Source organism: Ochotona curzoniae, unplaced genomic scaffold (genome assembly GCF_017591425.1).
Source record: "Ochotona curzoniae isolate NIBS_2020 unplaced genomic scaffold, NIBS_Ocur_1.0 contig_3622, whole genome shotgun sequence".
Taxonomy (NCBI): domain Eukaryota; kingdom Metazoa; phylum Chordata; class Mammalia; order Lagomorpha; family Ochotonidae; genus Ochotona; species Ochotona curzoniae.
Window position 1 is genome coordinate 21,260,527 of NW_024465926.1, and position 24,947 is coordinate 21,285,473.

Consider the following 24,947-nt stretch of genomic DNA (forward strand, 5'->3'; position numbering starts at 1 on the left):
TCTCCTCCTCTCTGTATATCTGACTTTGTAATGAAAAATAAAATCTTTTTAAAAAAAGGAAATGATTACCATTTGGCTATCATCTCCTATCTGGAAGCAACTGATAGTATACTTTTGTGTCTATTAATTGATTTTCTTATTTTGGACATTTTCTATGAATAAAATCACAATGTGAACTTCTGTGTTGCTGCTTTGATTTAGCATGCTTTCAACATGCGTATTGTAGCCTGTATTAAGCCTTCATTTTCAATGCTGAATAATATCCTCCTGTGTGGATTTGTCACGTGTATCTACTCATCCTTGGAGGAATGTTTAGGCTTCCCACATTTGAATTACTGTGAATGAGGCTGCTTATTAACATTTGTATACAAGCTTTGGTGGACACACGTTTTGGTTTCTCTTGGGTTCTAGCTATATAGGCGTGCAGTCTCTTGGTCAGATGGCCACTTTGAGGGAGTGACAAGAGGTTTTCTCAAAGTGGCCTCATCTTGCACATTTTCTGCTAAATCAAGTTCAGTTTTTAGCATCCTCTTGGAGCTACTAGTAAATAGCAGATACTTAAGCGTGTTTAACAGTACTTCTGGGAGGGGAGGGGGGAAGCCTTTTATTCCCTGAACACCTTGTCCCCTTTGGGACACCAGGAAGGCTGATGGGCCCATAGTGGTGTTCAGGGCAAGTGGCGGGTCCCGAGCGCACTAAGGCCTGGTCACGACCTCGTGTCACTGCTGGCGGCCTGAGCCATGCCACGGCTGGGGCTGGAACGGGTGCCCTCTGCGTCTTCTCAGGCCGGGCTGAGTTGGGTACCAAATCTCCGGGGCCAGAAGCCGGGCCTACCCCCAGGAGGCGGCGGCCGCGACCACTGGAGGCGGGGGACCAAGGCCGCGCCACCACGCCCGTCCCGCTGGCGGCCCGCCCCGAGCCCGCCGAGGCTCTTCCGCGCCGGCAGGGGCAGCAGCGGGAGCGACGCGGGGCGGAGCGGCGCGAGCAGCCAGGAGCGGTCCGGCCCGGCCCGGCGCGGCGGCTACAGCAGCGGCGGCGGCGGCGGTAGCAACGCCAGAACCCGTGGGCGCCGTTTGCGAGGCCGCCGCAGGCTCCAGGCCGCAGCGCGGGGAGGCTTGAGGTCTGGAGGCCGCCGCTGCCGCCATGCCGCTGCTCTTCCTCGAGCGCTTCCCCTGGCCCAGCCTCCGCACCTACACGGGCCTCAGCGGCCTGGCCCTGCTCGGCACCATCGTCAGCGCCTACCGCGCCCTCAGCCAGCCCGAGGCCGGGCCCAGCGAGCAGGAGCCGCTAACGGCCTCGCTGCAGCCGGGGGCGCCCGCGCCTGAGGGGCCGCTCGCCGAGGGACCCGGGGCCCGCGACGTGGCCCAGTACCTACTCTCCGACAGTCTCTTCGTGTGGGTGAGCGAGGCGGCCCGGGCCCGCGGGGCAGGAGCTACCCGGAGTGGGGCGTGCAGGGACGGGGGCCACCATATCACCCATTATTCGTGGGGGTGGGGGCGTGACGGCACCCAGGGGTCCTCTCTTTTCCGGGACCGGCCAGCGTGGGCCTGGGTGTAGGGATGGGGGCGGGGCCGGGCCGTGGAAGGAGAGGGATGAGGTTTGGGGCTCCGTGGATGGGAAGGAGATCGTCTCCCCCCCCCTACACACACACACACACACACACACACACACACACACACACACACACACACAGACACACACACACACACACACACACACACACACACACACACACACACACACACACACACACCCCCCAAGGCCGAGTTTGGGGCGGTGGTCCGAGGAAGGGGGCCCAGGAAACGGAGGTGTGGCGTCGAGATGGTGGCGTTCCCAGGGACCTGGGGAGGGAGCAGGGCAGGGGGGCAGGGGCCGTGGAAGGAAAGCGTGAGGAGTGAGATCGGGATTTCTGTGGGGCCCGGGAGGCCCTGGAAGGGCAGGTTCTAGGGAAGGCGGGAGGCCGACACGCGCTTCCCCGCGTGCTGGGACGTGCGGGGAAGTTGAAGTGCTTTTCTCCAAGTGTGGTGCTAGTAGTAGCCAGCAAGGATGGAAAAGAGCGTGCCGAGTGCGGGGGCATTTGAATGGGTTGTGTGTGGCCATTTCTGTAGGGAGAGAAGCAGTCTGCATAACTTTTTCTTCTTTCTTTTTTAACCGTTCAGTGTTTGTCCTCTTTGGGCACTGTTTAATGCAACAAAACCCAGACAGCCCGTGCTCGCTTTCCTGCTGCTTTTACCTGATGATTCATGACCTTTCCCTTTGATGTCTGAACGCAGCAAAAACATTACGTAGGGAAGGGGCAGAAACGGGTCATTTTCACTCTGAATTTCTCAGTTTTTTTTTTTTTTTGGTGGGGGGCGGGGTGAGGGATCCATTTTAAAACAAGACTTCCACTTGCCTGCTCCCCTTCAAGATTAAGCAGCATTTCCAAGGTGTAAATGCTGGTTTCATTCAAGAAAGGATTGTTTTGACCCGCGGTTGTTTTTGTTTTTGCTTTTACCTCAGCCTCTGTGTTTTGTGCCTTCTTGTAGACTCTCGCAGTAACAAGAAAAGTTGCTCCAGGATGTAGCCTGTTCCTTGGGTTGACTGTGGTGTCTTGGGTCTTGTTTGCTTCTTCGGATTTCTCATTTAGGTTGAAGAGAAGGCTGGAAATGACTTAAGTCATTAATATTCCAGATTTGTAGGGTGATATGGAACTCATTTGTTATAATTATTCCCACCGTGCTTCATCAGGAAGCGATGGGATTTATGAACTCTGGGGGCTGTAGATTATGCCCTGATGTAGAGCTTAATAGAAGGCAGGGAAAGGTGAAGTTCTGAAGAGAACTCGCATCTGTTTTTGCATGTTTCACACACTGAGTGGTGTGAAAGGTGCTTTAGCCAGATGTGAAGATGATAATGTAGTCTTTTGGTGTAATTTTTTTTTCCTAAGTCTAAGATATAAACAGGCTTTTGGGAGGGAACCACCGTTGTATTTATGTAAAAAACACAAATATTATTGAATGAACCCTCCCTCCACACCCCGCAACCCAAAAGTCTCTTATTGCCAATGCCAAGGTTATTGTCTCTCCACGGGGCTTCCAATTGTCTGTGCTTCCTTGCCTTCTTAGGCCCTCCCTGTGTGCCCTAGGAGTGCTGTGCCACTCGCTGCCTGTGCCGGAACAGTGCGGTGGTAGGCACACTCCCCAGTGTGGCCTGGCAGATAACGCCATAGAGGGAGCTTGTTGGGGACCTTTGTCAACAAGGTTGCTCTGGAGCCCTGCTCATGATACAGCCAAGGCCCAGGGAGACAAAACAAAAAGTGATTCCTCTGCCGGTTTGCAAATCCTACTAGCTCTTGTTTACAATAGTGCCACCTCTAAAACTCATTTGTGTGACGCACAAGGTAGAATAATATGGGAATAAATTCAATTCCAGAACCTTTCAGAAGTGCTCTTTTGGGCACTCCGGAGGGCATAGCTACAAAAGACAGGTTGCCCCTACTCTCAAAATGCTATGGTGAACGTGCAGCTTGACAAGTGATGATAAATATATAAACAAAACCGTTTGGAGGAGGAAAGAAATTCGGTCTCCCGGAGCCCCCAAAGGAAGGTGACATTTTGGATTGGGTCCAGCATGGGAAGATGGAAAGAGCCTCGGGCAGTGAACAGTATCCCAGGTGAGTGAAGTGCAGTCAGGTGGGAGGGAGACAGTGGCAGGCATCTAGAGAGCTGACCCGAGACTGGGTAGTGATTTTACAAATCCTTGGACTCTTCTGATTTAAGAGGGAGAGAGTGCGAAACGGTGAAGGGAAGACCAGAGGTGACAAAGAAGTGGAGGAAGAGGCCCTCCAGGTACTGACCCCGTGCTAACATTGCCTGTGACTAAGGTTGTCCAGCTTTGGCTTGTTGACTCATCTGTCTTTCATCAGATGGTGAGAAAAATAATGTGGGATTTCAGAACTGGTCATATTAGTAGATTCTAAATTTCAAGGAAAAAATTAATCTAAAAGATAATGCATAGGAGCCAGCACAGCAGTGTACTAGGTTAGGCCCCTTCCCAGATGGGTGCCAGTTTGAGTCCCAGTTGCTCCACTTCCTGTCGACTGCCTGGGAAAGCAGTGGAAGATGACTGAGTGTTTGGTCCCCTGCCACCTACGTGGGAGACCCCAGAAGAAGCTCCAGGCTCCTGGCTTCAGACTGGTTCAGCTCTGGCTGTTGTGGCAAGTTGGGGGTATGAACCAGCAGTTGGAGGATCTCTCTGTAAATCTGCATTTTAAATAAAAATGAATCTTTAAGAGAAAGAAAGGGAAGGTGATGCATTTTCAGGGTATAAAAGTCCAAGTCCAAAATGATGGCTATTGAAAAGCCCATTGCCCCTCCTCCCTGGTTCTCACCCACCTCCACCAGAAATGAACTTTACCAGTTTCTAGTAATTAGTGCTGGTGTTAAGTAGAGGGCATACACAGAGTGATCACTGGCACGGTTTGCATCTTACATGCTATACAGATGTTTACTTCTCTGCACTCTTCCTATTTTACACAGCAGAGGCTAATAATCCCAGTTCTGCACCTTGCTATTTGAGAGCACGCCTGCTGCCATCATTAGTTCGCTCCCCATATGGCTGCAGTGGCCTCGAGGTGGGGCTGAAGCCAGGAGCAGGGAATTCAATCTGAGTCTCCCACACCAGTGGCAGGAACCCAGTTACTTGAGTCCATTACTGCCTCCCAGGGTGTGCATTAGTATGAATCCTATTAATCCTACTAACCCACAGACTAATACACAGGCATTGAACGCCTAAGCTAAGAACTTGCCCTTTAAAGGTACCTTGAATTGGTCTTGATTTTTCAGTTATTTAAGTGTTCTGTGAAACTGCTGAGTTGGTTCTACAGATGTCATTTGTATTCCCCTGAATAGATTTGTTATAGTTTATTCAAAAAAGTGTCCCTGATGGACATTTGTTTTCTGCTTTCCTGCTACTAGACACAGTGCTCCAGTGAACCCTTGTATAGAGCAGGCAAAATGAAGGTAGCACATTCACTGTTTTCTCAGTGGATAAAGTGATGGCTCAGTGTAGGCTTGTCAGGAGAGTGCTTTGATAGGATGGTTGAAGGTGAGGTTTGTCCCACAGCTCTGCGGATGTAAATGTCTGGGCCAAAGTGTTGGAAGAATATTGCTGGTACTAAGAGGAATCTGCTTTGGGGTTTATTTCTATTATCTTTAAAAGTTGTAGCTTGTTCAAAAGAGACTTCTAATCTTCATGCACAGATGCCCTGTAGCATCCAAGTGTGGGCCCCGTTGGAGCCAGGAGCTGGGAACCCAGTAGTTATCTCCCAAGTGTATGACAGGGACCTGGAACACTTGAGCCATCCTTTGCTGATTCCCAGGTGCACGTTAGCAGGCTGTTGGACTTGAACCCAGTCATTGTGATACAGGATGTAGATGTCCAGTTTGTGCCTTAATTACTATGCCAAATGCCTTCCCCTGGATTTGCATTTGAATGAGGAAGGTTTAGATTGTGTGTTTATTAAGTATTTGAAATGTTTTAAGCTTTTGTCAACTGAGATAAGGAGGTTTATTGCATGGTTATTGGGAAGGCACAATATTGTATATTTTCTTAAAATACATTTTAAATATAGTTTTTAAAAATGTGCTTTGTTGACAGTGATGCATGTTTTAATTATTTCCAGCCCATTGTAGCTTTGCTTTTATATAAAGTTCAGAAGATTTTCACTTTTCTTTCTTTCTTTCTGTCTTTTTTTTTTTCTTAATATGATAATGTCCTTTCTGTTGTCAGTGTTTGTGGTATCCAGCCTGTTTGTCCTTGGCCATGCTAAGTGCTGAGTCTTCTCTGTATGTTAAGATAGAAAATGTTTGTGGGTGGTGAGATTAGGAGAGGCTTTCACTTTTTGGGAGGGAAATTAAAGGTATGAGCTTTAGTGTCTTATTTTAGAACTTCAAATCTTCTGTAAAGAACTTTAACGAAGAACTTGTAAATAACATATGGTTATTGTTTTCTGACCCATGGTTTGTGAGAATGATGTTTGGATATGTTTGAGTGATTCTGAATTTTATGTCCTTGTAGTCACCCACTTAGCAGCCTGCCTGGGTTTCTGTTGGCTCACTTACAAGCTTTGTATCTTAAAGGTTCTGGAAGGTCTTTGAGTTCAAGGTCCAAATCCCCCTTGTTTTTCTAACCTCCCATACGCCTTGGGCAAATGCTAAATGTGTTGCGTATATTTTTAAAATTGATTTGCCTACATGCAAAGGCAGGAAGAGTTCTCTTTAGAATTTATGTCTTCAGTAAGCCGAGGGATATTTGGTTGATTTAAAACGTCCTGTTTGGCTGGGGGATGTGGCATGGAGGAGTTGTGGTTTTGTCTTATGACATTTAATTAGCACGACTGACGTGATTGGCAGATGTAGAGTGCAAAGAAGGTGAGTGTTTTTGATACTTATCTCATGATCTTAAAGATTAAAAGTCTCAGATATGTGGAATATGTTGAATAAAGCTGTTACCTAGGGAGCCACACATTAGGGGTATAGGATGTTTTAGCTAATTAGGGTAGGTTTTTTTTCTTCAGTTGTTTGAAAGCTTGAAAGACCAAAATGATTTCTTTTTCCAGTAGAACTTTCTTGGTTTCAATCTTAAAAAACTTGATATGTGCTTCCTTACCCCATTAGGCAAGCGGAATAGAACTAAACAGTGTCATCTGTGTTGACTTAGGACTGGCCTCACATGTTCTACCGAAAGGGTGGATGATGTAAGGGGGACGTAAAGAAATCTTAGTGGGCTTACTTTCTTGAATTATTGTTGGTTACCCTTCTTTTTAAAAAACTGTTTGCTTTTAAAAGTAAGGAAGGAATAGCTTGTGACGAGTTGGTGTCCTTCCTGTGTGAATCAGAGCTTGATGTAACCTTGACATTGAGTTGGATTTCATTTGCTCTTAATGAAAGTCCTCTTGACTGTTGTATGTCAAGGTCCTTTTGGCTTTTTTGAGGCACTCAGAGTTTTTTTTTTTTTTTAATTTATCCATTTTTATTACAAAGCCAGATATACAGAGAGGAGGAGGAGACAGAGAGGAAGATCTTTTGTCTGGTGATTCACTCCCCAAGTGAACGCAAAGGCCAGTGCTGTGCCGATCCGGACCCAGGAGCCAGGAACCAGGAGCCAGGAACTTCTTCCAGGTCTCCCATGTGGGTGAAGGATCCCAAGGCTTTAGACCATCTTTGACTGCTTTCACAGGCCACAAGCAGGGAGCTGGATGGGAAGTGGAGCTGCTGGGATTAGAACCGGCGCCCATATGAGATCCTGGCATGTTCAAGGCAAGGACTTTAGCTGCTAGGCCACGGTGCCGGGCCCAAGGCACTCAGAGTTTTTAAACTCATTTCCGCATCAGTAATGTGGTAATCCATGCAAACCTCTTGGTCAGAAACAACCTTCTCTTCCATTTTGTGTTAACATTTGTTTTTAGCTGTGAGAAGATTGATCTGTTAAGTAGTTGAAAAGACAAGTTTTCTCACCAGCTGTTAAAGTCTTGGTTTTGCCTTGGTGTTCCAGGGTTACTTTTTTGTTTCTCAGCTCTTCCTGGGACTTTGTTGTTTTTCTTGTTTTCCCTGATCTCCCATCTCATGCCTCAGAACCTGTGCTTCAAAGTTGACACCAAGCATGGAGACCATTTATTGTTTGATTGGTAGATTGCCCCTTGGCAATATATATATATATATAGATATGCACTTAATGTTCGATAATTTAAACCTTAAAATACATATTATAAGCATATATATCTAAGCATGTATGTGTGTGTTTGTATATATATAGAGAGAGAGAGGGAGAGAGAGGGAGGGAGAGAGAAAATGTGAATGATCAGTTCTTCAAGATCTTGTGAGGTGTTGAGGACCTGCACCCCTCCACCTGTACCTCTGCTCCCTATGTGCTGGCAGGGTAGGATGTTTGGTTGCCGGCTTGTGCTACTCGTGATAACTTCAGTTCCTAAAACAAATTTCTTCAGGATTGTTGGAATAAGACTGTTGGAATCTTTTTTTTTTTTTTTTTTTTGAATATTTGTTTGTAAGGCAGAGTTACAGAGAAATGTCTTGCATTCTCTGGATTGGTCCCCAACTGACCACAATGGTCAGGGCTGGGCTAGGCTGAAGCCAGGAGCCTGGAACTCCATCCTGGTCTGCCACATAGGTGGCAGAGGCCCAGGTATTCAGACCATCTTCTGCTGCTTTCTCAGGCATGTTAGCAGGAGCCAAATCAGAAGGGGAGCAGCTGGGACTCACACCAGTGTCCAAATGGGATGCCAACATCATAGGCAGCAGTCTAACTTGCTGCCCCAAGTACTGGCCCCAGGATGTCCAGACACTTAATGTAGGCAGTGATGTACTTGGAAAGAACCCAAGTTTCCAAGGCATATACAATTTTACACATCAGTGCACAGTTTATGTACAGTTCAGTTAAGATTAACCAGTTGGGGTCTTCTAGAGGACATGCATGGGGCAAAGAACTGTGAATTGACTGGTAAACTGGTGCCTCTCCTCCCCATCCCTCATGCCAGCTTGCCACTACCAACATAAGTGTGCCCCTCTAATGTTGCTTATCTTTCACTGGCTGAAAGTCTTATTCATTAGAAATGATGGCTGAATTCCTATTAAGAAAGTTTTAGAGCTGTTTTTAATTTCTGTGTGAGAAAATAAACTTCCTTTCTTTGCTGTCTGTGCAGGTGCTGGTGAATACCGCTTGCTGTGTTTTGATGTTGGTGGCTAAGCTTATCCAGTGTATTGTGTTTGGCCCTCTTCGAGTGAGTGAGAGACAGGTAAGTTCAGAGGTTCTTGTGATCAGATTATTAAGAAAAATTTCTGTTTTAATTTCAAACTTAGAGAAAATCTGCATGAATCCAGACTCACCGATTGTTTATGTTTTGACCCATTTGATCTAATATTTTCTGTATGTATGTGTGTATACATACGTAAGCTGTATATATCATAAGTTATAGGTATCATAAGCCTTCCCCCGAAATACTTCCATATTATTGTATTTCTTAAGAGCAAGAACATTTTCCTATGTAACTACAGAGCAGGGAACAAAATCAGATTTTTAGTGTTGATGAAATACTTTGATCTACAGTCCATATTTACTGTAGCTAAGCTGCCTTCAATATTGTTCTTTATGGCTGTTTCTCCCCCATGACTTTTAAAACAAATTACTTAATTTATTTGAAAGGCAGAGTAACAGGAAAGAGAGCTTCCACCCTCTGTTTCACTTCCAAATTGCCTGGGAAGCCATGTCTGGGCTTGACTGAGCCAGGGGCTGGGAGCTTCATCCGTTCTCCCACACAGTTAGCAGAGGCCCAGGATCTTGGACCATTATTACCTGCTGCCTTGTAAGTGAGTTAAGGTCCTGCAGTGTGGTATGCTGAAATTGCAGTTGGCAGCTTAACTTGTTATAGTGCAATGCCAGCTTTCCCCATGAATTAAAAAAATTTTTTTTTAATTTATTTATTTGAGAAACACGCACAAACACTAATATCCCCTATTCAGTGTCAAAATGGCCACAGCAGCTGGAGCTGGACTAAGCCAAGTCTTGGAACTTAAGTCCAGGCCCTCATGTGGGTGGCAGGGACTTAGCTCCTTGAGCCTTCACTGCTGCCTTGCAGAGCTGCTTTGCAGGAAACTGGAGTTGAAAGCAGAGTTGGGAATTGTGAGAGATCACCCCTGGATCTTTGCCTGCTTGGCCTGTGTGACAGGTCATAAGAGCATAGCACACCGTGTCCCTGGGAGAGTCCTCTGGCAATGATCTTGGCACACCAAGACCTCAACTTGACACAATCACTGGCCATATAGGCAAAAGCAGTGGGCTACACCCTAGGCTCCCTTCTCCTTGCTTGGATGAGCTGTGCTAGGACTTTCTTGATAAGCAACTCTGAGAAGTTGGTGCTGCCCCACATTACCTGCCAGCTATATGTAGTGTACATGGCCTGCAGCATACCTGCCAGCCACACGTGATGGACATGACCTACAGCATGATTGGAGGATCCAAAGAGATAGAGCTGCCTTTGAGCCAGTTACAGTGCTGTTGCCAGGTGGGAGGGTTGTTGGGAGATGCCCTTCTGCCTTCCCCTTTTCTTGGGCTATATCAGATCGTGTTTGCTTTGCAATAAATGAGCATGCGCAACCAGACCTTCTCTGGTGGTCCTTGCTGAGGAGCATTGTTGCCTCATCCCCTTGGTGGTTGTAGGGCCTGCTGGTCCACAAGGGACTTAGACCCTGGCACTCTGATGGAGAGGATGTGTGTTCCAGGTCAGGACTTTAACTACTGAGCCTGGATGTTTAACTACTGGGCCTCTTGTGGAAGAGTCAGGGATTTGTTGTAGTTTGAAGGATTGTGAATTTCACAACCAAATATGGAATCCTTCCTAAGGGAATTTATTTATTTATTGAGGTAGTTTTTCCCTGTGGAAGAGTATATTGATAATATTGTTTAAGTTAAAAATTAGGTTTCTTTCCTTTGTTTCAGGGGAGATTGTCTGGCATTTGAGCAGGACTCTCAGAATGTCCATAGGGTAGAGGATTCTTCAATAAAGAATTATGCCATAAGTACATTGTATGGATTGGAAGTTCCCCAGGGATTTTGGTGGATAGAGTGTAGAGTGGTGTGTTTTAAAATAAGAATTTAGAACTGGCCTTCAAAACCACAAAACATTGTGTGTTAATGAAACGTAAGAACAAATCTGTATTTTACTCTTATCTCAACCCAATAGTAAGACACTAAATTCTATCACGTTAAAAGTACAACAGGAACTTCTCTGTGTTTTCAAAAAAGTGTTCTAGGCTTTTCTTATTTACCCTTTTCAACTCAAATACTCATTTATAAAATCAGCTCAAGCCCTTGTCTCATTTTGAGCTGGAATGTGGTCACTCTGTGGTCGAGTCCTTGTCATAAGCAGAAATATTTTGTTTTCCCAGAGATTTTTGATAAGTAAATATTCAGCACTTTTCCAAAGTATTAACGTCAGAGGTCTACCAGATGGGTTCAGTAGAACAGGGCGTTCTTCTGCAGATATGAAAGCTCTTTTTTTTCTCTCTCTCAAGTGAAAGGCAGAGACAGAGAAAAAGAGCTTCTGTCTGCTGGTTTACTCCTCAGCTGCTTGCAGCAGCCCTTGGCTGGGTCAGGTTGAAGCCAGGAGCTGGGATGTCCAGTGCAGGTCTCCTGCCTGGTGATGGAGACCCAGTCGCTTGAGCTCCCGTCTTCTACTTTGCCATGTATACAGTAGGGGGAAGCTGAAATTGGGAGCCAGAGTCAAAACTGGAGCCGAGGTGCTGTGCTCTGAAGCTGGAGGCCCTGATGGTGTGGTAACTGCTGGACCACATGTCTGCCCCAAAACTCTTTTTATTACTTCTTAAAATTCTAAAATTTTCTTTTCAAAATTTTGATTTGTGGGCCAGGAATTGATCAGCCCAAAGGTATTTAATTATTCATGGGTGCATCCAGCACTCAATCAGTGTACTTCTTGTTTTCCCAAAAATTTTAGATATCACTTGAAATGAACAGAAAGCATAATCTTGGGGGTATTTCAGAGGTTTTTACTTTATTTAAGGGTGAGCATAATGGGCTTATTTTTTATTCAACCCTACTTTGGTTTTTCTGGGTATAGATCATATTTTTTTTATATTGTCTACTGGCTTGCATTATGATTCATGTTACAAGAAGCATTTGTTAAGAACCATTTTGGGGGCCCAGCATGGTAGCCCAGAAGCTAAAGTCCTCACCTTGCATATACCGGGACCCCATATGGGCATAGGTTCTAATCCAGTGGCCCTGCTTCCCATCCAGCTCCCTACTTGTAGCCTGGAAAAGCAGTTGAGGATGACCCAAAGCCTTGGGACTCTGCACCCACATGGGATTCCTAGAAGAGGCTCCTGGCTCCTGGTTTCAGATTGATGTAGCTCCAACCATTGTGACTACTTATGGAATGATTCATTGGATGGAAGATCTTCCTCTCTGTCTCCTCCTCCTCTCTGTATATTTGGCTTTTTTTTAAAAAAAGATTTATTTATTTTTATTGCAAAGTCACATATACAGAGAGGAGGAGAGACAGAGAGGAAGATCTTCCATCCGATGATTCACTCCCCAAGTGACTGCAACGGCTGGTGCTGTGCTGATCCAAAGCCAGGAGCCAGGAACTTCTTCCAGGTCTCCCATGCGGGTGCAGGGTCCCAAGGCTTTGGGCCGTCCTCGACTGCTTTCCCAGGCCACGGGCAGGGAGCTGGATGGGAAGTGGAGCTGCTGGGATTAGAACCGGCGCCCATTTGGAATCCTGGCATGTTCAAGGCAAGGACTTTAGCTGCTAGGCCATGTTGCTGGGCCCATATCTGGCTTTCTAATAAAAATAAAATCTTTAAAGAACCATTTGTTTAGCACTGGCATGTTTGCTCTATAAGGTCAGGAAATAGAGTAATGCTAGAGGCAAAGACAATGAATATCTGAAATGCAGCAAATAATAGAGCAAATATTAAAACCTTAAGTGGAGTTTTAGAATTTTTTTTTAATTCTTTAAGCACTTGATATCTACTCTGGCACTTGTCTAAGCGCTTTACTTGTATTAGCTTATTTAACCGCCCCTAACTTCTGTGGGATGCATGCTTGTGTTATAACCCTTCTTAAAGATGGGAATACCCAAACACTGGAACGTTACCTGACTTTTCAAAATCATACGGCAGTTAGGTGATAGAAGATTCAAAGCTGTGGAACAAAATGTTCTGGGTTCACCTTGTGCCGTCCCTGCCCAGGTCTAAGAACAGACATTCACCAGGATTCCTAGCTGATTTCACTGAGGAGTGTTCAGAAGCCAAGATCTGCATTAGCTCTGTGCAATCGTTACTACTGACATGTCAGTATTCAGAGTTAGGAAATAACTCTGATTTTCCTTTCCAGTTTATTTTGTTTTCTACATAAAAAATATACAATCAAGTACGTATAACCTCAAAATAAAAGTTTAACTTGCTGTGTTATAAATCTACTGTATGTTTAGTCTAAATTACTTGTTAACTCAGTGGTTTAAAAAAAATGTATTTATTCACTTGTTTGGAGATCTGCCATGGACTGGTTCATTCTTCAGATGCCCACAGTAACTGGGACTGGGCCAGGCTGGGGTCAGGAGCCTGGGATTCAGTCTTGGGTTTTCCCTGTGGGTGGCAGGGACCCAACTGCTTCAGACATCACCTGCTACCGCCCAAGGTGAACATTGATAGGAAGCTGGAATCAGAAGCCGAGCTGGAACTCTAAGTAGGCATTCTTACTTGGGGTGTGATATCCATTGCTATGCCAGAACCTTGCCCCAGTTTTTTTTTTTTTTAATTTAAGACATCATTTAAAATTTTAATTTATGTGTTTATTTTGTTTGTTTGAGAGAGATAGAAATAGAGAGAGAGAGAGATCCCAGCAACAGCCAGGGCTGGGTCAGACTGGAGCCAGGGGCCAGGAACTCAGGTCTCGTGCATGAATTATCTGGGTGTCACCTGCTACCTCCAGCACTGCAGACTAGCAAGTAACTGGCATTTGGAGTGGGAGCTGGGTACTTGCACTCAGGGACACCAGTGTGGAGTGCGGATGTCCCAACTACTATCTCAACTGCTAGGCTAAATGCTTCCTCCAATTTTATTTCATATTTTTAGGGTTTGCTGTTTGTTTTAATTTTACTTTTTGAAATTTTAAAATATTAACCAGATTCAAAATGTATATAAAACTGTACTTAGAAATGCTTCGAGGTACTGGCACTGTGGTGTAATGGGTAATGCTACCCTTTGAGATGCCAGCTTCCCATATGGGCAACAGTTCATGTCCCAGCTGTCCCAATTCTGATCCAGCTTCCTGCTAATGTCTCAGGAAAAGCAACACAAAATAGTCCAATTGTTTGGGCCCCAGGCACCCACATAGGAGACCCATATGAAGCTCCTGGCTTCAGGCTGGCCCGGTAATACCCACTGTTGCTTCCTGGGGAGCAGTCCAACAGATATCTGGAAGATCTCTCTCTCTCTCTGCCTCTTCATCTTTCTGTAAATCTCTCAAATAAATATTTAAAAAAGAAGTCATGCTTCCATTCTTACACTTTACCTGGTTTTGTCCCATCGCCACATATATCTTAATAATACAGTATTTTAGTATCTGGGGAAGGTAAAACTGCTTGTTGCCCCATTCCCAGGGTAGTGAAGATTTTAAAACAGAAATTCCTCAGTTTAGGGAAAGAGTACAGTGAGCAATGCTTAAATGACCAAGTACTTATTGCCTACTGGAAGCCATAAAAGCATTTATGAGCTTTGATTTGATAATGCTGAAGTAATAGAAATGCATGCAAAGATATTCATTACAGTTCTTTCTGAATAGTGACCAGTGAATAGGTTTCCATGTCCCGGTAACCATTACAGTGGTGTGTTGGTGTACTCAGACAATATTCATTGACAGAGGCAAGTTTCTAACAGAAAATGTACAAAAATGTATGGATTACAAAGAAGGCAAGCAAAAATGCATACAAATGTTAAGGCATCATTTTTATGGGCTTGCAAATGGTCTTTTTTAAATCTCAAGAATACTTTGCAAAATTAGAGTATAATCTTTTCTACTGTTTAAGAATCCAAAGAACAGAAATATTAAAAATGATAGATTTTGCCATTCTTACTGCATTAAGTATGAGGTATTTTTATTTGCTAATATATAATGTATCACACACTAACATCAGTGCCCTTTTAATGGGTAAAATCCCATAGTTGATCTAGAACTAGGAATCAGATTTCTGTTTGAATGTCTCACCTTTGTCTTCAGAGGGTTTCTTCCTTTCCTGTTTTCCTCTGCATCAGTGTTGGAAAGCAAAAGAGAATATTTCTTCCATAGAAGCTAATTGTTGTAACATTAACTTTCTTTAATGAGTTTAGTTGATGGTATTCACCTTTATGAACATTTTTCTTTTTAGCACCTCAAGGACAAGTTTTGGAATTTTATTTTCTACAAGTTCATTTTCATCTTTGGTGTGCTGAATGTCCAGACAGTGGAAGAAGTGGTCATGTGGTGCCTCTGGTTTGCTGGACTTGTATTTCTGCATCTGATGGTTCAGCTCTGCAAGGACCGATTTGAATATGTGAGTTTCTAGTCAGGCTGTTTGCTTTAGTCATGCTGTGGCAGGTTTGTAGTGTGTGATGTGCAGAAGTCATAGCACCATGGCCCAAGGGAAAGACTCCTGGATCAGGCAACTGTTCCCTGTTGCCTGTGAAGGTTTCTACGGCAGTGGGGGGATGTAGAATCAATGTTTTCCAAGGATGCTTGGTCCCAATCATTTGTGTTCCATCAGAGCCACATGGTTCGGTTCACTTACATCTTCCTCTTGGCTTTACACCAGAGCAGTACTTGCCTCATCAGTGCTTCTGCACCAGTCTTCTGGGGCACAGGTAAATGAACCCCCATGGCTCTGCCCCTCCATTAAACCCACTCCAGGCTGTAGTTCCCCACTTCACCCAGTCTTCATGGACCTGACAGTCATTCACCTTCATGGGAATTCATCTTATCCTCAAAAGCTTCATTCCCTTTGCAGTTGAACTCCCATCACTGAGCACAACCGAACTTCTGACCTCCCAAACTGGTTTTTCATCTTTACAAACTACCTCAGGACTGATGGCTCCAGGCCTTCTTTACAGGCTGTTGCTTCTTCTAACATGATGTCAGCGTAAGATGTAATGGCAGTCAGTGTGTACCTGGTGACGTTTCAGTTGGTCTAATCCTGTTAGACACAAAACACAGCACTTTCCTGAGTCCTGTTGATTGTTAGAGTTGTATACATTGAAAGTTTGCTTCTAGGCTTATAATCGCAGTGGAGTAGGGTCCATATGAATATGATGTGAAACATATGGTGTATATTGTTATATTTAGATCTTTAAATATGAAGGCCAACACATATCTAGGTCACTGAAGATGTTTGGTCATACAGTAATGGGATGGTTTTCTGTACTCACAGCATAGATGCTGCAATTGACCTGGAGTTCTCATTGAAGTTTAATACTACCAAGAAGAGTGAACTGCTTTCCTATTTTGTTTGTTTCAGCTTTCCTTTTCTCCCACAACACCAATGAGTAGCCATGGCCGAGTCCTGTCTCTGCTGATTGCTATGCTGCTTTCCTGTTGTGGGCTGGCTGTCGTCTGCTGCATCACTGGCTATACCCATGGGATGCACACCTTGGCCTTCATGGCTGCAGAGGTAAGGGGCTGGACACAGCATCTGTGCTCTGTGTGTTTTCAAAGAAGCTAAGGTGCAATGGACATGTTGTTTTCACCTGGGAAGTGATGAGTAGTTATTTGATCTTTCCTTTTAACAAGGAAGTTTAAAATTTGTTTTAAATAAATAAATAAATAAAACTAGGTAGTAATACTAAATGCTTTTAAGATATCGTTGCTACAAACTTAATAAAAAAAAATTATGATTTTTCCCAACATTTATGCAGTTCTCACTTTATGCCAGAGGTCATCTTAACATTTTACCTGTATTTGCTCCTTTTGTAATTCTGCTTCATAATGGGATGTTGAGGCGTGGAGAGCAATGAGAACTGCAAGAGACTGCAGAGGGCAAGAGGCACGGGGCACATCCTCCCGCTCCAAGCTGGGAGAGGCGTTCTTCAGGTGTCATGGATGGCAGGTAGCTAGTCCGTGTATCAAGGAAAACATTGTTTTGGAGAGAAAATATTTGAGCTACATATGGAATTTTAAACTTTAAAAAAAAAGTTTTTGCTGTTTTAATTAAGCCTTCCTGAAAATACTAGTTTTTATGGAAATTGGAAATCAATGTTTTTATGTACCCTGAAGTTTGGTCGCTATATTTGCTTTTTCCTCAGGCTATAGGTAAACTAATTTTATTTTATACATAATTGCTATTATTAACTTCAACAATGAAATGCCATGATCTTCTCTTAGTTGAAGTGTCACTTTTCCTAGTTTTAGTGACCCACAGTCTGAAAATATGAAATGGAAAATTTCAGGCATTTGTAAGTTAAGTTTTGGCCATCCTTAGGAGCGTGATGAAATCTCTCACCTCCTTTGACCCTACATTCCGTTCTGCCCCATCTTGCCTAATCTTGCCCAGGACATGGGTCTTCCCCTGGATTATCATATCCACATTATCTGGGCTACTGGCCTGATGGTTACTTAGTAGTCACTGGATGATCAGACAGCACTGTCACAGTGAAAAAGTGAGCTATCCCTAGGGTCTGGTGCAGTCCCCGCTTCGGCCTGCAAGGGGAATCTTGGAACGCATCCCACCCGGAGGAGGTAGGTGTCCTGTGTTAGGTATACCGAAGCTAATTTGTTATTATCAAAACAAGCTGTTAGAACCACTAATTGGGGACTCTTCAGAACAGGATTAAAATTCATTTGTAGTCTAGTCTTCATTTCAGAATACAACACAGTTTGAGTAAAATTAGAAAGTTTAAGTACTTATAAAAATATTTCCAATTTTTGCCTAATAGTTTCTGCATATACAAGGTAAACAAATATAGTTTCTCTTGAAATAATTGGCTTAAAACTTTATATTGGCATATTAATTTGTTTTCTTTGTATTCTTTTATATACTTATAATCACGTGTTTACTTTTGATTCTCATTTAATTTTCAATTAATATTTTGCCAACCTTTAGAAAAATTATACATAAAAAACCAAATTTTACCTATAGGTCATACTGTGTTACATACTCTTTGTTTTTTTTAAGATCTTAAAATTTTTATTGCAAAGTCAGTTATACAGAGGAGGAGGAGAGACAGATAGGAAGATCTTCTGTCGGCTGATTCACTTCCCAAACAGCCATAACGGCTAGAGCTGAGCCAATCCAAAACCACGAGATTCTTCTGGGTCTCCTGTGTGGGTGCAGGGTCCCAAGGCTTTGGGCTGTCCTTGACTGCTTTCCCAGGCCACAAGCAGGGAGCTGGGTGGGAAGCAGGGTAGCTGGGATCAGAACCCAAGTGGGATCCTGTGCGCTCAAGGCGAGGATTTTAGCCTCTGGGTTACCACACCAGGCTTGAAAGTTTTTCTTAATATTGATTTCTAGAATATAATTTGTTTCTTCTAAAAAGCTTGTTAAAATGTTTTAAAATGATTTTTTAAAGATCTTCATTGTTTTCTGGTGGACAGGGAGACCAGAGTATCAGGAAGAAAGAAAGTACCCTAATCTAGGACAGTAGTACCTCAACCCAGTCCATATGCATATATTTTTAATTTTTTAATTTTGTTTGAAAGACATTTTCCCTCTACTGAGTTGGTCACCATATGCAGGCTGGGCCACGAGTCTGAAACTTGATCTGGGTTTCCTGTGTGGGTGGCAGGGATGCAAACACTTGAGCTGTCACTGCTGCCTCCAAGGGGACACAGTAACAGGCAACTAGATGAGAAGCAGAGAAGCCATGGTGAAGCAGGCCTTCCCACATGGGAGGCAGACATCCCAAGTGCTGACTTCACTCTTGCACCAAGGCGCACTCCCCAGAACTATATTTTGGGTATATTATGACTAAATAGTCAGATACCTTTCTCGATAATTGTTTTTGGTGGGCTAATGCCATATGAAATAGAAATGATTTTCAGACTACTAGGATGAACCTCAGAATAGTAGAAGGCGTCCCTTGATGATGGGCAGGTGGAATTGATCTTCATCTATTTGATAGCAAAAGGCTCAATATAAGCTGGGCTTGTGGCTTATGAAATTATTCCATGGAAGTATGAAGCAGAAGACATAAAATGATTTGTGAACTTGAACAGTCTACTTCTTAAGTGAACTGAGTATTTGTCTTTTGCAGTCCCTTCTTGTGACAGTGAGGACCGCTCATGTGATTTTACGGTGAGTAGAAATCTGGGAGAATATTAATTGAGGTCTGGTCAAACAAATGTTTATAAAACTAAGGTATGAAATATGTAAAAATATGAGTGAACTATATAACACACTTCAGCCAAATCCTGTCGTAAGAGTAAATTGTTAATGATTCTTCGCTCCCGTGTTTGGCATCTGTGTTGCAGATATGTTATTCACCTCTGGGACCTCAACCACGAGGGGACCTGGGAAGGAAAGGGAACGTATGTCTACTACACGGATTTTGTCATGGAGCTAACACTCGTGTCCCTGGACCTCATGCACCACATTCACATGCTGGTATGTTTCTCAGGCCAAGCACTCACGGAGGCCAGGGATGTCCCGAGGCAGAGCCCCTGCTTGGTGCATGAGAAAGAGTGAGTGCAGCCTTGCCCTCTCTCCATTTGCACTCGCTGTGTGCAGCGTGGCAGGGCTGCCTTGGCTGTTGCCCAGCTCAGGAGGTGTTTATCCCCTGGGAGTCTTGGTCAACTCTGAGGACCAAATCAGCAGGTAATCCTAGTGCATGAAATGAAGGGACGCCATGCCCCATTGTTCTCAGGGCTTCTGCTGCTATATTTTTAGGTAGGACTGGGAATTTATGTTGTCATCTACTTCCTGGATTCATAGAATTTCTGTCTTTGTAATTAAAACCAGAATCCTTACACTTAATTCCTGCGGCTTTTGCTGTTTATATTTTACTTTGGTATGTGAGAAATTGTGTTGTTGAAAATCTACTTCATTGACTAGTGCTTTTAAAATGGTCAGAATCCACATAGTTGGTTAGCAGTTTAGTTATTAGCCTGTGAAGATACTCTTCGGGGGTGGGCATTGGTACAGTAGTTAGGCCAGTGCTTGTGCGTCTCCATCCTGCGTTGCAGCGCCTGGGGTTGACTCCAGGCTCTGTTGACTCTTCCGGCTTCATGCTCGTTCATGCCTAATGGCAGCAGGTTATGGCGGAGGTGGTTGGGCCCATGCCACCCATGAGAGAGACCCAGACTGAATTCTGGGCTCCAGATTCTGCTTGGTGAGCCAGTGGGTGTACGAGTTCTTTCTTTATGTGCCTTTCAAAGAAAAATGAAAATACATGTTTATAAAATAGCATTTAAAAACTTGCATTAGACATACCACATTTTCAGGATTTGTTAGTCACTTTGAAAACATACTTACAGAAAAGCATGCAACTCTTCCTACCACCCCCAAGAGGGGGGGATGCCCGGAGCCAGGAGCAGTTTGTATTTCCTGCCTCTGTGGATCAGACACATGCATTCATAATGAGATGTATTTGAGATATATAATCTAATTTTCTTTTTTTTTTTTTTTTTAAAGATTTATTTTTATTATTTTTTATTGGAAAGGCGGATATACAGAGAGGAGAGACAGAGAGGAAGATCTTCCGTCCGATGATTCACTCCCCAAGTGAGCGCAACGGGCCGATACTATGCCGATCCGAAGCCAGGAGCCTCTTCTGGGTCTCCCACACGGGTGCAGGGTCCCAAAGCCTTGGGCCGTCCTCGACTGCTTTCCGGGGCCACAGGCAGGGAGCTGGAAGGGAAGCGGGGCTGCCGGGATTAGAACCGGCGCCCATATGGGATCCCGGGCGTGCAAGGCGAGGACTTAACCACTTGCGCCACCGCGCCGGGCCCAATCTAATTTTCTTTAACTAATGTATTATGAACATTTTCCTGTGCTAGCAATAATTCTTCTAATTTTAATACCTTCAGGCTAAAGATATCTCTGTATACATATAAAATGATTTCATTAACCAAACCCCATAATGGCGTATTTAGATTTTACTTATTTGCTGTTTTGTACTTTTAAGTAATTTTTTAAAGATTTATTTATTTTTATTGGAAAGGCAGATTTACAGAGAGATAGGAAAAGATCTTCGATCTGTTGGTTCACTGCTCAAATGGCTGAAACTGCCAGAGCTGAGCTAGCTAATCTGAAGCCAGGAACCAGGAGCTTTTTTCAGGTCTCCCATATGGCTGTAGAATCCCAAGGCTTTGGGCTGCCCTCCACTGCTTTTCCAGGCCTCAAGAGGGGGCTGGATAGGAAGTGGAGTAGCTGGAACATGAACCAGTGCCCATATGGGATGATGGTGTCACAAGTGGTGGTTTTACCTGCTACGCCATATGGTACCATCTCCTACATAGTTTTAAGGTAGTTATATTCTGCCTTTTTTTTTTTTTTAACTTAACAAATGTTATTTTCAGGCCCAGAGATATAGTGGAGTAGGTGAAGCTGCCTCCTGTGGTGCTGACATCCTCCATGGGTACTGGCTTGAGTCCCGGCTGCTGCACCAGGAAAAGCGGTGGGCCCATGTTCTTGGGCCCCTGCACCCATAGTGGAGACCTGGAATAAGCTTCTGGTTGCTGGCTTCAGACCAGCCCAGTTACAGTCGGTGTAGCCATTTGAAAGGTGATCCAGTGGATTAAAGACCTCTCTTTCTTTGTAACACTGCCTTTCAAACAAATAAGTAAATAAATATATAAATAAATCTTTATATTATTTTCAGATAGTAGACCTATATATGTAGGAACATATATAATTGTTTTTTTTTTAAGATTTATTTATTTTTATTGAAAAGGTGGATATACAGAGAGGAGGAAAGACAGAGAGGAAGATCTTCCGTCCAGTGGTTTACTCCCCAAGTGAGCTCAATGGCCAGTACTATGCCAATCCGAAGCCAGGAGCCAGGAACTCTTCCAGGTCTACCACACGGGTGCAGGGTCCCATGGCTTTGGGCCGTCCTCGACTGCTTTCCCAGGCCACAAGCAGGGAGCTGGGTGGGAAGTGGGGCTGCTGGGATCAGAACTGGCACCCATGTGGGATCCTGGTACATGCAAGGCAATGACCTTAACCACTCTGCCATCACGCCGGGCCCAGTTGTTTCAACATATACTTGTAATAAAGATATGGTTAAAAAATAATATTTTATAATATAACTATATAAATTATAAATATAAAAATGTATTTTTATATTTGTATATTTTATTTCTCTTAGTAAATACAGTTAATGACTATATGATGCATTACAGTAGTTCACCACCTAATTGTTCCTCCACTAGGGAATCTACTTCCATTTTTAACTAGTTGTGTTGATGGACATAGTTTTGCATAAAGCTTTTAAATTACTACTTTAAATTTTTTTTTTTGAAAGATATATAGAGAGAAAAACAGACAGAGCTCCATCTACTGGTTCACTCCCAAAGTGGCTACCATACTGAAGGCTAGTCTAGATCACAGGCAGCAGCCAGGAATGCTGTCCAGGCCTCCCGTGTGTGTGGCACGGGCCCATGTGGTCTTCCATTGTTTTCCCAGGCACGTTGCCAAGCAGCTGGATCAGAAGTAGAGCAGCCAGGTCTCCAATTAGCAGTCGTATTGGATTCCAGCATCACAAGCAGCTCAGTCTACACTATACCTTAACGCTGACCTCCAAATTGATTTCTGTGGAAAAGTTGCTTAAAAATGATTTCTAAAAGATGGTTCCAGTTCATTTTTACCAACACATAAGAGGTGCTGTTCATACCATTTTGTTATTATTGACAAACTCACATTCACTTTTGTTGTGTATTTTCTTTCCTTTTTTCCCTGTTTAAGTTATTTGGTAACATCTGGTTGTCCATGGCCAGCCTGGTCATCTTTATGCAGCTGCGTTACCTGTTTCATGAGGTTCAGCGTCGAATTCGTCGGCACAAGAACTACCTGAGGGTCGTTGGGAACATGGAAGCCAGGTCAGTAAACGCGTGGGGTGGCACCCAGGGGACTTCTTTAGCTCTCTAGCAGTAGCAAATCCCAGGCCACGTCAGGATTGACTTTGGTGAACTGTTACCACAACAATGAAGGGTATTGCTTCTGGAGTCAGACGGGGTATGGCTGTCCACTTCGTTGCTGTGTGATTTAGAGCAGTGGGTTAATTTCCTGTGTCCAAGTTACATCGTCTCTGAAACAGAGGTGGTAACAGAACTTCAGGAACCTACAGGGAAGCTCTTGTGAGACAATAACCTGGATTTAGAACTGCGGGGTGGGTACTTGGTGCTTAGTAGTTGGTCTGTATTATCAGTGCTGTTTTCAAAGGGAAGCTTTCTGGAGCCTGTGCTCTGTGTACTTTTTGAAAGCGGGTCCCAAGTATTCTTTTCATTATGTTTATACACACCTGCACATGTGCAGTGAAACCTGAGCCAGGCAGCTCTGAAGGGGGCTCCCACTTGCCAGCTGAGGACAGACCAACCCTGAGGGTGTACATTTGGCTCGTGGCGTGCTGTTCCTGATTCCCCAGAAACGTTCGCTGAAGTTGATACTAACAGGAGCTGTGCTTAAGGCAAAGCTGTTTTCAGTGTATGTTGAGTTTCTCACTTGCTCTTTAATGAACTGTAAAGAAAAATTAGGTTTGTTTGTTTGTTTGTTTTGATTATCAGCATTTGTTTCACTGAGCACAATGTCTGTGACACATTACTGCTTCTCTAGGTCAAGTGTGTGTGTTGCGCCTGGGCATAGATGGAGATTGCCGCTGGACGTGTTTTGTTTCTTACAGGTTTGCAGTTGCAACTCCCGAGGAACTGGCTGTCAACAATGATGATTGTGCCATCTGCTGGGACTCCATGCAGGCTGCCAGAAAACTGCCCTGTGGTCATCTTTTCCACAAGTAGGAGCCTCTTGAAGGACCGCGTGGGACCAGGGGTGTGTTCAGGGCATGCGGGTGCTTTTGTAGCTGTGTGCAGAGCGGGGCTGGTGCCTCAGGCTGGCCTTGCTGCTGAAACTGCCGGCCTGGGGAGTCCTCCCTGTCCCTCGGGGTCTTCCCTGTGCTGCAGGGCTGCCCACCTGCAATTGGCCATCTTAAGTTCTACGCATGTTTGCTCTCTTCCTATTTCTTCTGCATTTAAATATGCTTGTAAAATTGAAAAGAAAGCATTTTGAGGAAATCTTGTTCTCAGACACCTCATTCCCTGGCTAAGGAGAGAATATCTGCAGTGTTGCGTTTTACACCTGCCCTCCAGCAGCATGTAGACACTTCTCCGAGAAGTGGGCTGCCATGGGGGCTCAAGCAGGCCCAAGAAAGCGTGCAGAGGACCAGACTGTTATCGAGAATTCTAACACCGACTCTGCTGTTGGTCTCATGTATATGAGAGAGAGAGACACTGGGATGTTCACCGTGTGAGAGAGGTAGCGCTGAGGTAGAAGCAGGCAGGGTGCAGAGGCCAAAGAAGGGGTAAAGTGGGGACCAGCTGATGTGATTGGCAGCTTGAAGATATAAGGGGAGCCAGTTAGTAACCATCCCTGCAGTTCAGTGGTATTCTGAGAGTAACTTGAACAACAGGATGAAGTGGAGTTGGAAAGAAGTGGACACACCTAGGAAGGTGAGCACAGTGTGGAATATGGGCTGAGGCAAGTAGAGAATAAGAGGGGCCAGGAATTCTTCAGGGTTCTCAGCTCATGCAAGTGCATATATAGTGGTGCTGTTTGTGGAGGTTGGGAAGGCAGAGAATTTACCCAGATTCTCAAAGAACTTATGTCTGAGGAGCTTGGAGGCTAGTTAGGAAGAATGAGTGTGTTTTAACTCAGAAAAAAATATTTTCAAGCATATGATTATATTTTATGGTTTGATTTGTTGTTGAGGTGGAATTGAAACAACATACATTTATTTAAAGTGTACTTTTGAGCGTATTATGTTCAGTGTTAACGCAGCCACTACTCCTTTGTTTTTAAAGCTTTGCATTTCATCATCCCATAGTCCACCTCACACTCACTGAGTAATCACTCTTGTTCGCTTCCCTCTTACCCAGCAGCCTCCAGTCACCTTTCTGTTTCTGTGGATTTGTCCATGTGGGCAATTCATGTAAAAGCTATCAAATGATATGTGTGTACCCTTCTGTAACTGACTTCTTAGACTTAGCATGCTGGTTTTGAGGTTATCCATTGTCATGCATATCCTACTTCATTTCTTTTCATGGTAGAAGGTGAATGATTGTTCAGTAAGCACAACCTGCACTGATTGGACCTTGGGTTGTTTGCACCTTTTGACTGTTGAGAATAACGCTGCTGTGAATGGGATGTCAGCAGCTCTCTGCTGCATCTTTACCTTATGACTGCCTGGGCGTGG

The 24,947-nt window shown here is 44.2% G+C and overlaps 1 protein-coding gene across 2 annotated transcripts in view; it reads left to right on the forward strand.

Annotated features, from left to right (window-relative positions):
* Nucleotides 1–929: 929 nt before the first annotated feature.
* AMFR (autocrine motility factor receptor) overlaps nucleotides 930–24,947 on the forward strand; it is a 40,968-nt gene continuing 16,950 nt past the window's right edge. Inside the window, exons 1-8 of one of the 2 annotated variants that reach the window (XM_040982682.1) lie at nucleotides 930–1,398; nucleotides 8,702–8,794; nucleotides 14,945–15,109; nucleotides 16,067–16,219; nucleotides 18,798–18,838; nucleotides 19,015–19,147; nucleotides 22,448–22,581; nucleotides 23,382–23,492. In XM_040982682.1, coding sequence (XP_040838616.1) covers nucleotides 1,144–1,398; nucleotides 8,702–8,794; nucleotides 14,945–15,109; nucleotides 16,067–16,219; nucleotides 18,798–18,838; nucleotides 19,015–19,147; nucleotides 22,448–22,581; nucleotides 23,382–23,492 — 1,085 coding nt within the window. In that variant the 5' untranslated portion in view covers nucleotides 930–1,143. The remainder of the gene's footprint in view (nucleotides 1,399–8,701; nucleotides 8,795–14,944; nucleotides 15,110–16,066; nucleotides 16,220–18,797; nucleotides 18,839–19,014; nucleotides 19,148–22,447; nucleotides 22,582–23,381; nucleotides 23,493–24,947) is intronic. The other variant, XM_040982683.1, reaches the window with a different exon arrangement.